The 15,071-nt window shown below is 38.5% G+C and overlaps 1 protein-coding gene across 8 annotated transcripts in view; it reads right to left on the bottom strand.

The window, feature by feature from the left end:
- LOC139947966 (uncharacterized) overlaps window positions 1–15,071 on the bottom strand; it is a 134,440-nt gene that overhangs the window by 72,605 nt on the left and 46,764 nt on the right. Inside the window, exon 1 of one of the 8 annotated variants that reach the window (XM_071945868.1) lies at window positions 12,025–12,133. The exons of 6 other annotated variants lie outside the window; for them this stretch is intronic. Coding sequence is in view for 1 of the 2 variants with exons in the window: in XM_071945861.1 (XP_071801962.1) it covers window positions 6,461–6,521 (61 nt within the window). In the remaining variant the exon portion in view is untranslated. Of the gene's footprint in view, window positions 1–6,460; window positions 6,537–12,024; window positions 12,134–15,071 lie in introns of those variants that run through there. One more of the 8 variants, XM_071945861.1, reaches the window with a different exon arrangement.

The following is a 15,071-nucleotide window of genomic DNA, read 5'->3' as shown; positions in this document are numbered from 1 at the left end:
TCCCTTAAAGGAACACGTTGCCTTGGATCGGTCGAGTTGGTCTTTGAAAAGCGTTCGTAACTGTTTTTATAAAATGCATATGGGTAGAAAGATGTTGTAAAAGTAGCATACAATGATCTACACAAACATGCCTCGAAATTGCACGGTTTTCCTTTTACCTCGTTGGCTATAACGGTCGGCCATTTATGGGAGTCAAGTTTTTGACTCCCATAAATGGCCGACCGTGTTAGTTCACACAGTAAAAGGAAAACCACGTAATTTCGAGACAAACTTGTGTGGATCATTGTGTTCTACTTTTAAAACATCTTTCAACCATGAGCATTTTATAACCAAAGGATACAAATGCTTTTTTATAGACCAACTCGTCCGATCCAAGGCAACGTGTTCCTTTGATGATTTAGTCTGTAGGCCTATTAGTCTCCCTTAAAGACTGTGCATGTCTAGGCCACCTATGTTATTCAGCTACAAGGTTTGCACATTGCCTCATTGGTATGGGGAGGTGTTAATTTAGGAGCCTTGGTAATCAGACAGGGGCAACTTGTTGTCTAGTGAGGCAGGGGGTTCCCTAAGCTAGAACGAAACTCACCCCAGGGAAAGGGCGCGTTCTACTACCCTAATTTTCCCTTACCTGTGACAATGCATGTTTTCTAGACTTAAAAACATGCACTTTTATTAACAACATGTGCCCAACTTTACAAACAGTTAGCAGAAAATCTGCATTTAGGGACCAGAGCCCCATTTCATGAAGAAAATGTCTTTGCTAAGCAAGAAATAAATGGGCTACCATTCGCAGCAATGGTATCTTTATGGTATACTGGCTAGTATCCTATGTTTGCTAAGCAAGAGTTTTTGTGCTTATCAACTTGTTGTGTTCACAGGCCCACGCGTAACTCTAACTGCATACTCCTTTCATAAGAAACTTTTTGCTACGTAACGTATTAATGAAATTTTCAAGCACCAACACAGAACAAAATTTAGTACCATATTTTTTGAGACATTGAAAGAGAACATAACCGTAAGTTAAGAATTCTGCGGTAAGCAACGTCACGGAATTTGGCCCAAATGAAATTGACACACTTAACGCATTGCTGAACACAAAGACAGTTTTGATGGAAATTTTTGTACAAAATGATTAATGTAAAAAAAAAAAGAGTCAGTTCGTCTTTTGTGAATCATTCGTGCAAATCTCCATTTTTGAAATCACAAAGATTTCTGGGCTCCAGTTCAAACCGAAGTCTGTCGTCAAGTTTAGAAACCAATTTCTCTATGACATGATGGGCCAAACAGGATAGGGAGTGATGGAATGTCAATATTTGAAAAGGCCAACAGTTACCATCATTCACAGAAATAACTTCATGATTTGACATTTATGAGTTAGGAAACCAATATAACAATAGAAGAATTTCTTTATAATGCAACATGTCTGTTATAAATGACATTCCTTCCTGGCGCTAAATTATCAAATCTGGTGGAGCTTGTTCAGCATGATTTGATGAGATGAATGAAGCAACCATTATAGTAATTCAACACCTTGAGAAGGCTACAAGGTAAGGTGGCACGCATTGCTGCTGGACCGGCCAGAAACACCAGGGCAAACCCCTTCTCTTTACAATACATGTAAATGCACTGGGTTCTTTAAAGACAGTGGACACTAATTGGTAATTGTCAAAGACCAGTCTTCTCACTAGGTGTATCTCAACATGTTCATAAAAAAAAAAAAACCTGTGAAAACATTAGCTCAATTGGTCGTCGAAGTTGCGAGATAATAATGGAAGAACAAACACCCTGGTCACACAAAGTTGTGCGCTTTCAGATGCATGATTTCGTAACCTCAAATTCTAAATCTGAGGTCTCAAAATCAAATTCGTGGAAAATAACTTCTTTTTTGAAAACTATGTCACTTCAGAGGGAGCCGTTTCTCACAATATTTTATATTATCAATTTCTCCCCAATACTCATTACCAAGTGAGGTTTCATGCAAATAATTATTTTGAGCAATTACCAATAGTGTCTACTGCCTTTAACGTACGTTACACAACACACGGGACCAACGGCTTAACACCCCATCCAAAGGATGCAGCAATACTGGTTAAAGTGTCTTGCTTAAGGACACAAGTGACACAACTGAGACTCAGACCCACACTCTCCTTATCAGAATACTAGAGCTTGTAGTCCGGTGTGCCCGACCCATTGCACACTCAGCCACGACACGTCGCATTTGAAAGAGCAAACAACAAAGAAATAAAAGAAGCAAAGAAACTTTAAAAATTCAGCGTGACAGTGTTGACAGCTGGAGTCACAAAGTTTGCATCCAACTGTTTCTATCCAATTGACAAATCCTAAAGTGAGTTTGACAAATTGATCCCAAGAAGCTGAAGAATCTGCCTGGACTTTCTGAGCCAACTATTGTCTCATCCATCTGGGGTCTGGTTTGTCTTGAAGAGAGGGGTCATTTAAGGGTAGGGTAGGAATGGGGGGAGCAGAAACAACAGGTACACATCACAACTGACCTTTCCGGTCTAGACGACCAATAGAAATAGAGGAAACTGTATCATTGACTTATCATTCTTTACCTTGTCAACAACCAAGTTGTCAACAAAAACCAGATAGGAATTTCACACTTGTTTGAAATGGAAGAAATGTTGATGAGTTGAGGGGTCAAATGGTGTCATACCCCTGTTCAGTATCCATATTATGTCAGGTATGACCTACTAAAACTGCCCCTCCCCCTCCTACAAAAAACTCAGAAAAAACTTGTTCTTTTATCAGGGGAAGTATCACAGTGTGTACATGGACTGTTCCATTGGACTGCCAGAACGTTTCATCGAAAACTTCAAATAATGCACATATTGAGCTGTGTACAATAGGATAGGAGTTCTCTTGTACTTTGACACAACGATGAGGTCCAGTGGAAAGTTTTGACGGTCAATGGGATTGTTGGCCTGTGCCCATGGGAACAGTTATTTTTTAACTTAGAATTTACCCACCTTTTTGCACTACTCCCTAAAGCATGTTCTTATTTGATGTCGTATTGCAAGCACTGACAAAGACAAATTATTGCCAAAACAAATTTAAACACTTATTTTTCCACCATTAGGATTAAAAAACTTGACTGACAATGGCGACATGACATATAAGTTTATAATGCCCTTGACACTCAAGGGAGGTGACAAATACGGACTAATTATAACTAAAGGTATTATCCTAGTGTCACAGGTCCTCTAACAGGGGGCGACACTAGTAAGACCTGGCTGGTTATGGACTTGAACCTATAACCCCCAGCTTTAACCAAGGGGTGTTGAATCATCTAAGATACTGATCAAAGGAATTATTGAATAAAACTGTCAAGCCATACAAACACTGCGTCACTCATTACATCCAATGTGGTTCATGCTTAGCAAGTTTAGTATGCCCTTAGCAAAACGAAATGCTAAGCAGCCCAAAGAAGTTAGGTCCTGAGGAGGTAAGGTAGACAATATAATCAATGTCTTCTTAGAAACAGAGTGCAGCGATTTTGAGAACAGGTAGATCGTCCCTGGTCATCCTCAAGAAACAAGATTTAAGATCCTCAGTTGATGCTACTAATTATTCAATACATGAAAAAGAGGGGTATAAGAGTAGGATCAGATGGGACTGCAAAGGGGTGCACCTCCACCCAAAATAATGTCTAGGTCATTGAGATGAGGGTAAATTGAACAGATGCCCAACTTTCTCTAATTTCAAGTTCCATGCCAAGGACCCGTAATTGTCCATATCCTATCAGAGAGTTTTCCCAGTTGTGTTTTTACCATGCTGAATCAAAGTTGGCGTACTTAATTCCAGCTAGCTTTCACCTGTTACTAAAACTATCCCGGGCCCAATTTCATAGAGCTGCGTTTAAGCACAAAGCAGCTAAACACAAACAAAAATATGCTTACTACAATAAGGTTACCGGCCAAACTACCATGCTACATGTGCAATTTGGGACTGGTATCCTACTCATATCTGCTTATCAGAAATGTGTCAAGAAGTGAAATTGGGCCCAGATCTAGGTCTGTATTGCTTTCAGTGCAGTAGATAACTTGGTGTTTCGTAATTTGGAATAGAGGCTTTTCATTGATAGAAACTTTGATATGTTCAATAAGAAACACATGTTGGGTTTAAGCCGAGGATGGCATCAATTTCCTATTAGTGCCTTTTGGCTTGAAAAACTTTCAGATCAATAACTTTTTTGATTAAACTGTTAAGTTTGCAAAAGTAGTCCTAGCATTTCTTCTTATAATCTTCTAAATAATTCAGTATTTCAATGAGTCGAGGCAATTTTGATAGCACACTTGCCGACATTTGCATCTTGCAATCAGGCAGATTTTGTACAACATTAAAGTGAGATATTTAGAATTAAATTAAACTTAAAGGCAGTGGACACTATTGGTAATTAGTCAAAATAATTATTAGCACAAAACCTTACTTGGTAACGAGTAATGGGGAGAGGTTGATAATATAAAACATTGGGAGAAAGGGCACCCTCTGAAGTGACGTAGTTTTGAGAAAGAAGTCTCTTTCCACGAATTTGATTTTGAGACCTTAAGTTTAGAATTTGAGGTCTCGAAATCAAGCATCTGAAAGCACACAACTTTGTGTGACAAATGTGTTTTGTTCTTTCATAGTTATCTCGCAACTCCGACAACCAATCAAGCTCAAATTTTCACAGGTTTCTTATTTTATGCATACGTGAGATACAGCACGTGAGAAGCATGGTCTTTGAAAATTACCAATAATGTCCACTTGCTTTAAACATCAGGGGAAAAGTTTCTATAGTCAAGGAGGTTTGAATGTGTTTTCATCAGAATGTTTAATGATTGGCTAATAAATATTTTCAAGAAACTTTCTGCAGAATAAGGGAGAGTTAGGCATTATTTTTTAAGGCAACCAACTGCACTACATGCAAAAGCAGTGGACACTATTGGTAATTACTCAAAATAATTATTAGCATAAAACCTCACTTGGTAACGAGTAACGGGGAGAGGTTGATAATATAAAACATTGTGAGAAACAGCTCCCTCTGAAGTAACATAGTTTCCAAAAAAGAAGTTATTTTCCACGGATTTGATTTTGGAACCTCAGATTACGAATTTGAGGTCACGAAATCAAGCATCTAAAAGCAGGATTCGAACTGCCTCTAGCTACCGGGCAACCTTGGTAGTCTAGTTGGTAAGACACTGCTCTAGAATTGCAAGGGTCGTGGGTTCCAATCCCACCCGAGTAACATGCCTGTGTTTTTTTTTGACAGGACTCGGGAAAGTTCTGAGTATACAGTGCTAACACACATCGGAGTATGGGTAAAAACCAAAATTTATATACTTTATCCCCGCTGCAAATTTAACATCTATTACATCTGAAACCACACAACTTCGTGTGTCAGAGCATTTTTTCTTCCATTATTTGTTATTTTATGCATATTTTGAGACACACCAAGTGCAAAGACTTGCCTTTGACAATTACCAATAGTGTCCACTGTGTTTAACCTCTATGGCCTCACTAATCCTCCTAATTTATGCAAAACTTAAATGTCATATATACTTTTTGTTCTTGTTGTAAAAATGTCATGAATTAGTTGCTGTAAATTGCCTTTATGGTCATCGAGTTGACTGTGATGAAATATCACACAAATAAATATGTGCAGCAGGTAGTCCAAGATAAAAATCACAAATTCTCGTTCAACTGAGATGAATATTGTCAAGGAATGTACACCCTACTGTGGGGGTACTAGGAGGGCCTAATAGGGGCACACAAACATCGCCTTCTAGCCCTCAATGTGGTAGAACCAGGGACGTTTATGACCCTACAGGTCATCCATGCTGAGAGGCAAGCACTGTGATTGGCTAAAATCAAATCTGATCAACTCTTGCAAAAGGTCAAAATACACTTCACTGAAAATGCGTGCAGATGATGGATTTAGTGTGATGGTGATCGTAAATATAATGCCTAGGAATCGGCAAAGTAGCCAGTAAACCAAACAGCTATATAATTGACCCAGAAGTCAAAGACCCAAGACAATGGTACTCTTTCTCTATATTTTTAATGAAATCAGAAAAGTCAGGAGCAGTTTAGGTTTTTTTTTCCCGTTTTTTTTTTTCAGGATGTTCTCTCAAAGATCTCCCAAAGTTTTGACCAATATGTGAACGGTAGGGTAATGGATTGGTAAGCATTCAAAAAAAGTAAAAACTTACCTGGTAAAAAACACTGCAGCTGTTGTTAGCATAAAAAATTTTGAGAAAGTACTCCCTTCAAAATAATATGGTTTAGCAAATTGTTCGACCCTAAACATTTGAATCAGAGAAAAGATTCATGCATGTTTTTAGAACCGGTGCAGGCCAAAATTGAAATTTTCAAGACTATGTCAGGAAGAGGGAGTCTATTAACTCTTTGAAGTACCTCAGAGACATCTTAGACATTCTTTAAAGTGTTCAAATAAACCTACCTTGTAGTTTGCGATAGCTCCCCGGCGTTCCATGCCCAGTGCATTCAAACATGGAATACATCGCCACGCGACTCCACGGCCATTTAGCATTCCCCAAAACCGCTTTCCAATCCCCCCACGACTGGACCAACCCATGTAAGAAAAACGGCATCTTGTCTCAAGAATTGAAAACCTCCTCCTTGCAGAGATGTCTTCAGAGCTCACAGAGACGTCCTTAGAGCTCCTTCAAGACGGTTACAACCTCCAGGTTAAAATGTCAGGCTCTCCATATAAACACAACCAGTTTGAGTCTATGTGTTATTGCCCAGTGCCTCAGCTAACTCCTTTTTCACAGAGCAGCCAAGTGACTCAAACCTTCTCCGAGGTTGCCTCATAACAGTGTGTGTTTCCGCGGCTGTCATTCCTAAATCAAATAAGGTCCCGGCCAATGGCTCCAGAGTACTCTCAGCAATAGTGACCTCCCAACAGGAAGATGTGATTTTTTTTTCTTTTTCAGCGCTAAGTGATGAGTGATTTCACCTTAGCACTATTTAGAGGGGTGTCTTTAGTCTTAGTTTATAAACAAGTTTCCAGTGGCAGGACTTAATTTGCTTTATGATGAGCTGGATTTGCTATCTGTTTTAATTTGTTGTGAAGGTTTCTTCTGTAAGTGGCTAATCCCTTGTAATTACTGTTGGAACAAACAATTACTTTCCCTGGATAAATTGTCTTAATTAACGACACAGGCTTTAACGAGCACAACTAGACGCAGACTTGTTTATGTTTTTTTGCGTACAAAGACAAATAAGCTCAAGGGTAGTGCTGGGCGAATAGTGAAATTTTGATATTCGGATACCGCTGGCCAACTATCCGAAATTAACCGGATATTCAAATATTTTGTTTCGCCGCTAGAGGGCGCTATAAAAATAAAAATAATTGTTTTGGGTTTTTTTGCCGCTAGAGGGCGCTGTTCGTTTGTGAATGAGATCGTATAGGCGGATTGATATTAGTTTTAGACAGCGTCACTCGGTTCATTCATAAAAATAACCGGATCTAATTTAAAGATTGCGATTTGCTTTTTCTTTTGATCGTGATTGACTCTACGTGAAGGAAAACTTTCGTAATCTTTGAACAAAATTACGTCAGAAATGTCATTGTTTTAACTCTTCACGGAGGTGAGCATAGTTAAATACTTAATTTATGCTGTTTTATGCTGTCTTAATAGAAGTTTCATAAGGATTCAGACAAAACATTCCTATCAGTTGTCGCCCGACGTCCGCGGATATTCGGATATTAAAAGAATATCCGGTTACTTGGTTGTAATTACAAAACTATCCGGTTTATAAATAGGTATTCGCGCCCTATGCGGATATCCGGTTAAGAAAAAAAAGGCATTCGCAGTTACGGATAGGAAAAGCCTATTCGCCATTAACCGGATATTCAAACAATTCGCCCAGGCCTACTCAAGGGAAGTGTGAACCTCGGACAATTTGTTTTTGTATCTGAGTCTCACCTAGTTAACCCCAATGGAAATCAGAAGCCTGTGGTGACATAAAACAACACCGCTCCAATAGACTTGGGAATGACTATTTTTCAGATCTAGTCATGGTATTTTGTTGTCATTATTTGGTCACATGATATTTTGTCATTGGAAAAAGTATAACCTTAACAGAACACACGGGCTGGACCTCATGTACACAAAGTGTACTGTATGGTTTACATATTGTTCTGGTTATTTAACAATTTGCTGGGTTTTTTTTCTGAGAGTGTTTACCCTATGTATTAGGACTACTAGTAGGAGTGTCTCTATATCAATCAGAATGGTTCAGCAAAAGGTACGTTGATTTAGTCGGAGTGCTCATGTTAAGATAAGAGTTCTTGGCCCCTTGCCTGGTTTCACTTTCTATAGGGAATAAATCTATCAAACTTTTGCCCAGCCGAGGGAAAGCATTTGCAGGTTGGTTAGTCCAAAACATCTTTTGAGACTACCAGACCTGGTGAATGCAATAAACAGAGGCAATACTTGCCCCTCGGCATCAATTGCCCCTAGTCCCTGCCTTGGTGCCTGCCCCTTGAAATATTCCAGTAGAAATTTAGAACAGAGGTACCTCACATTAGTTAATAACAAATATATATACAAATAATACATACATTTGAAAACAATAAAAAATGAATAACTTAGAACATCACACTTTGAGTTGCACATAATGCATTTAAAGGGATGTAGAAAATTCCTTGTACAATTATGTTTACCTGTGTACTGTAAAGCAGAAGGGCATGATCAGTGTTGCCCTTTAAAGGTCATCTTTTTTTACCTCCCACTTATCTGCTACACCTCCCTACCCTCTAACTACACCTCCTTTACTCCAACAGGTACGCCAACTTCAACCATAATAGAGCCTCCAACCCCCAAGAAACCCTTCTGGCAATTAACACTCCAAATATGTAGCTCCCCACAAAAGTCTTGACAACACCAGCCCTAACGAGCAGCATCTATTTCACATTTTGCAGCGAAAAGGACCTGCATTTGTTTCACTCCATTCTGGATATTCACAAATTACTCAACTTTTATTATCAAATTGTTCCACAGATTCATTTTATTGTCATCCTCGGTAACCATAACCACAAGCTACGCTTGAGTCACTCATTAAACGATAGCCTTAACAGGGTACCTAACCCTTTGAGGGTTGATTATAGTTAAGACCTTAAATTGTCCACGCAATTGTCTTCTCGTTACTAAACTTCCTCCATATCACACGAAACTTAAGTCATAGTTGCACCTGCTAAAGCAACCAGGGATGGCGTGGAAGGGTTTGTGCACCCGCAACTGAGAGCAAGGCTTCATGAATGTGACAGCCTTTAATGGGCTGAAGTAAACATTCATACCAGGCGAGTTGTTTTCCTCTCAGGAACCCCCCCCCCACCCGCCCCCCTCCCTGACCCCCCCCCCCCCCCGAACACTGAAGTAATGCACATTAGTCACCAAAACTCCCCCAGGGTATATCCCGATCAACACCATACCCCTAATGTGGATATTACAGTTCTTGCTCGACAACACAGTCACAACAACAACAACAACCATGTTTGTATCATAGGTTTCCATTCAAAAACCTGTACAAAATAGTTGTATGCTCTGTCAACAGGGCCCAATTTCATAGAGCTGCATAAGCCGGCACTTTTGCTTAACAACTTTCTGCTTAGCAGAAATAAGCAGGATACCATTCACACTTTGTATTTTCGGCTAGTAACCTTTTTCTAGTAAGTATATTTTGTTCAATGAGATTAGCTTACTTTTTGTGAGATAAAAAGCAGCGATGTGAAATAGGCCCCTGCCGCTGGTAGCGATGACCGCTCATTAATTTTTTCCGAAATTCTAGACAACAAGTCCGTGAAATGGAGAACAACAGAATTCCCTCTTGAATCATATCCTTGTATGACTCCCGTTCTTACCTTAAAGACAGGCGGAGTCACGTCAAGTAATTAAGGGGGGGTTTAAAGGGAAAGGATGCTCCGTTAATTATAAAGCTCATTGATCAGTTAGATAAAGTACATCTTTAAATGATGCATGTTTTTGTCCAAAGTGATTGATTGAAGATAAAGATCCAAGTTGACATTCATTATTTTATAGCAAGGGCAGGGTTCTTTCCATGTGTGCAAGTTGGTGATTAAAAAGATAAGTGCAAATTGCAGTCAATTATTTTCCACGCCAAACTCACATACATCATGAAGATAAAACCATTTAGAAAGCCCCATAGAATGGCTTTAGGAACCAATGGTAAACACCAAGTAAGTAACATTCCGAGGAGCCTTTTTTTATTCAGAGTGCTGAAGCGAACTTCCAAAATATTTGGGACCAGAATTCCCCTAAATGTTCATTAAAATCTTGGGAGGGCCCCGAACACAAAAGTTTCTCTGCTCTACCAGGGAACGACTTCATCCGACAATTTTGCACAGCCAAATATTTTGACTAAACAGATTTTGTGCACAGTGAATGCTAATATTGAGTATGATTTGAGTATGATTTTTGAGTAGCAACCTACACATTTCGCTCAGCATTTTGCTCTGCAATACAAGCGAAATAATTCACTGTCTAACTCTGTAATTTCCCAGGGTCGTGGGTTCGAATCCCACCCGAGTAATATGCCTGTGATATTTTTTCACAGGACTGAGTATACAGTGCTAACACATCGGTGTATGGCAGGGTGTAGAAAAACAAAATAATAATAATAATAATAATATTCTGTAATTTCCATTGGGTTGGAACAAAACAAAGTGACTGAAGTCCCAACACCCCTATGAGACACTTAGACTTGGTTCAAGACATTACTAAGTTATCCATTAGAAGATAAATATAATATTCTCGTACACTACTGAACTTCCAATAGAATCTGAAAACCACTTCTGCTGAAACTGAAAGAGACTAGAAAAGGTCTTGAGACCAAGACTAAGATATTTTAGGCCTTGAACTGTCCGGTAAACATTGGGCATTCTATCATCAATTGTCAAAGTCAGTTCAATACTTGTTTAATTTTACACAAAAAAAAGAGGAAGGAAAGGATAAGTACAGAAACAATTGGTTTGCTGTTCAACTTGGTGTTCAAACATAATAAAATACCATTGAATGTAACTGTCATTAAAATAATTTGTGACAAATGATGAGGGCCCAAGTAATTTAACTACCGGGTAAAAGGATTATTAACAATTACACTAATTAACTGCAACAAGTCAACACTAATGTTTTTCTCACCTTACAAAGATCAAAAAGAACAATCCATCAGTTTCCACCCAAGAAAAATGTTCACGTTATTCCCAAATCCTTGACAGCTGTTCAACTCGCTCGTAACCTCTCTACACGTACTTCCACGTCCAGACAAATGCTCGACTGGTTATTTCTGACTCCGAAAATATCAGTCTCACCCTCAAAGACACCTTGGTCATTTCACTGATAGTTTGTGTGCCCAACAGGTCAGTTGTTTGTCTACCCTCTAAATTCCCACCACCAACCCATAGCTTCCTGTATGTGGTTACATTGTGGAAATGTCGCCCAAAACACTTACAAGTGACAAACAAAATTAAAATAGATGTTTCAATATCTGTCCAGTCGTACTTGCTAATAATAGTTACTTCCAGTGGTGGAGTGAAAAAGAGGAAAGTGGGCAGTTAGAACATTCCCACAAGTTGACATTGACAAAATAAAAATTTCAGTGTTAACCTTTCAACCTTTTTAAGTAATGTTTTCAATAAAAAGAATTGTGTATTTATACAACAGGAAATCAACAAATCTACAAATACTATAAAAAAAAAAATAAAAAAAAAGTGTTTTGTACCTCTTATCTTGTATTGATTTTAGTTTGAGTTGTAGGAACAAGTCCTCTGCTGATTAAAAAGAAAAGAATAACTTTTACACAACAGCAATTCAATTTATCAAATTTTAAACAAACTCACTCGCCTCTTGGCAAAGTGCATCTTTTTGAAACAATCAACAACCAGACGTCAAATGAATTAAGGTCAGGAAAAACTTTTACCAGGAAAGACAGAAATCATAACCTACGTAACTAGCTGGCTGTGGTTTATTAATTACTTACTTAATATCAGCTGATGTAAATCCGTTCACATTCAAGGAAACTAAATACCGGTAGTTACAAATTAGGTCAACAACCTTGAGGGAAGAGGAGTCCACATTATAGATGCAGAAGAAATAGCCCCCTCCTGTGGTGGTAGTGAACCAAAAAGATTGATTGATAAAATGTTTTTTTTTTTCCACAGATATATTTTGACTTACTAAAGTGGGCTAACAAGCGAGGGCAAACCATTTTGGCAATGGAAACAAGACAAATTTTGCAGGTCTGGAATTCATCGATGAGAGGGCAAGGCCATTTTCAATTTCTTATGAGAACCTCTGTCAGAAACTTTTGACATGTCACTAGGGTCAAGACCAGGGCAACATGACCTACGTGGCCTCAGTGTAAGTCAAAGTATCCGTAGTTTGAATTTACTTGTATGGAGTTGACAGGGTGAGTGAAATCTATCCAATCTGCATTGTCAACTTCAGAAACCTTATGCTATGTAATGGTATTCAGTGGTTACACGTACATTGTACAGCAGATTATATCCCAAGCCAAATTGACATTCATGGCCAACAGAGGGGGCTATATCAAAAGTGTTACTTTACAACTAACAATAAAGCTAAATGTACACAGCCTTGAGGCAATACTATCCTCCTTACCCTCTAATTGTTTCTTCAAACTAAATGAACAAAACAAGAACAGATGCAGAGTAGAGCAAGAAGAGGACTCCATTAAAAACAAAACAAACATTGCGATTGTCAGGTCGGCATAGTCTGTGCAATCATTAGTATCTTTTCTTCTCACTTCCACCTTTGGGACCCCAGTTTGAATCTTGTTGGGGACATTTCTAGTGGACTGGGTTTTGACTCCCTTTCTGAATTTTTCCCTGGAAGAATTCTCTGGAGTTTTCCTCCCACATCTAAAACTGAAACTTCCTTCCTTATCTTCTCTCCTTATGGTTTGTGGCTTGTTCAGTGATTAAAATTGTCTATCTAGGAGTCCTCCAACCGAAATAAACAAAGTCTTGTTTCATACTCAAAACATCCCAAAACCAAACAAAATTACTCCATAAAATCAATCACCACAACAAAACCCCACACCAATCAGCATCAGTCACGCCTTCCTCTAAGGTACGGCAATCTCCTCAAAGCCCAAGAGAGACAAGAAAATCATCTCACTAAGACATCCCTCTTGCCTTGTACATCATCTTAAAATAAACAACATCATCATTAAAAACATCTCCAGGATCATGTCCAATTACCGTCCCTAAAGGTCAGCTGCCTGAGCCACGCTGGTGTGCTTATTAAAGGGGTTGAGTACTTTTGGTAGGATCTAAAACTCAATGTTCACAGATTTGTTACTAAACTTACACGGTTTGAAGATAATGATAACAGATTACTTCCTGAGGTGCTGCAGTTTTTGTGAAAATAAGCAAAACAACTTAATGCAAGTTATTTTAGCAATGTGAACCGTGTTTACCAAAACTAGTACATACATTATACATGCTAATATATTTATTTTCCTGACTTTTTTTTTTTCATTTCTCAAAAACTACAGCACCTCAGTAAGTAAAGTTTTAAGGGAAGCTTTCGACCACTATCATCTTTCACACTGTGTAAGTTTAATGTCAATCTTTGGACATTGTGTTTTGTGTTACAAAAAGTACCTAAACCCTTTAAGATATTCTTGAGGAGACGAGGTACCAACTAGCATCACCTGAGTGTGACACAAGGTCTCCGAGGACATCGTTAGAGTGTAAGATGGTTTCTTCTTCACTTGGGAATGAAATGCTGTTTTTTTCTTACGAGAATTCTTAAAGGAAGGCCAGTCACTTTGACTGAGAGTGTGGACATCATTAGAGTGTAAGATGGTTTCGTCTTCACTCATCGATCGAAAAGGTTTTTTTTTTCTTATGGAGAGTTATTTAAAGGAAGGCCGCTCACTTTGGCTGAGAGTGTGGCAATATTAGTTGGAATGGAAGGTTGAAATGTCTGCGGGAATTTTTTTTTCATCCGAATGATTTGTAATATATTGAAAGAGATGCGGAACAGCTGGGGATTATAGGAATTCATGTGGAGATGACTCAAATAAGAACAAATACAGAGTGAGTAAAAAATAAAAAATAAAAAAAAATTCATAAATAAAGAAAAGTTTTTTAAAATTTTATTTAATGATATAGCAATTTATGATATTTAGTAATACATTTTTGGGTTGAAAAAAAAAGACAAAATTGACTAAAGCAGGATTTGAACCTGGCACTCCAGATTAAAATGCCAGCACTTTACAGTTGAGCTACCTGGCCCTATGTTGGCAATTTCCCAGGGATCACACCAAAATTTATGACACAACCTTTGAAGTGGATGTAATGCGGGTTTACTCAACCAGTTTCCTTTGTTAATCACATAAAACGAACCTTGGATCGGACGAGTTGGTCTATAAAAAGCGTTTGTAACTGTTATAAAATACATGGTTAGAAAGATGTTTTAAAAGTAGAATATAATGATCCACAAATTTGCCTCGAAATTGCGTAGTTTTCCTTTAACTTTGCGAACTAACAGTGGTCGGCCATTTATGGAAGTCAAATAGACTCCCATAAATGGCCGACCGTTGTTAGTCGACAAGGTAAATGGAAAAACCATGCAATTTCGAGGCATGTTTGTGTGGATCATTGTATTCTACTTTTACAACATCTTCCTGTCCATGTACATTTTACAACAAACGGTTACAAACTCTTTTCAAAGACCAACTCGACCGATCCAAGGCAACGTGTTCCTTTAAGGAAGGGGTTCTCAAACTGCATGTAGGCATTCCACAATTATTCAAGATCCTTAACAGCGAGTCAATAGACCCACCCCATTCTAGGCACTAATTGTATTTGTCATGACAATACCCCCACCATGGAAATAAGATACAACCCTATTTAAACCAAATTCACGACAGATCAAATAAACTGCCATCGACTTGGATCAAATCTTTCCGACTAAAGAATCTAGTCTCAGGTTTCTCTTTTATTGCACGTCCACTGGACGCACGTCATCTACATGTTACGTACTCCGATAATCAAA

Source organism: Asterias amurensis, chromosome 15 (genome assembly GCF_032118995.1).
Source record: "Asterias amurensis chromosome 15, ASM3211899v1".
NCBI classification, from domain to species: domain Eukaryota; kingdom Metazoa; phylum Echinodermata; class Asteroidea; order Forcipulatida; family Asteriidae; genus Asterias; species Asterias amurensis.
The sequence above is the reverse complement of the archived record's forward strand: the minus strand, read 5'-3'. Positions and strand labels throughout refer to the sequence as shown.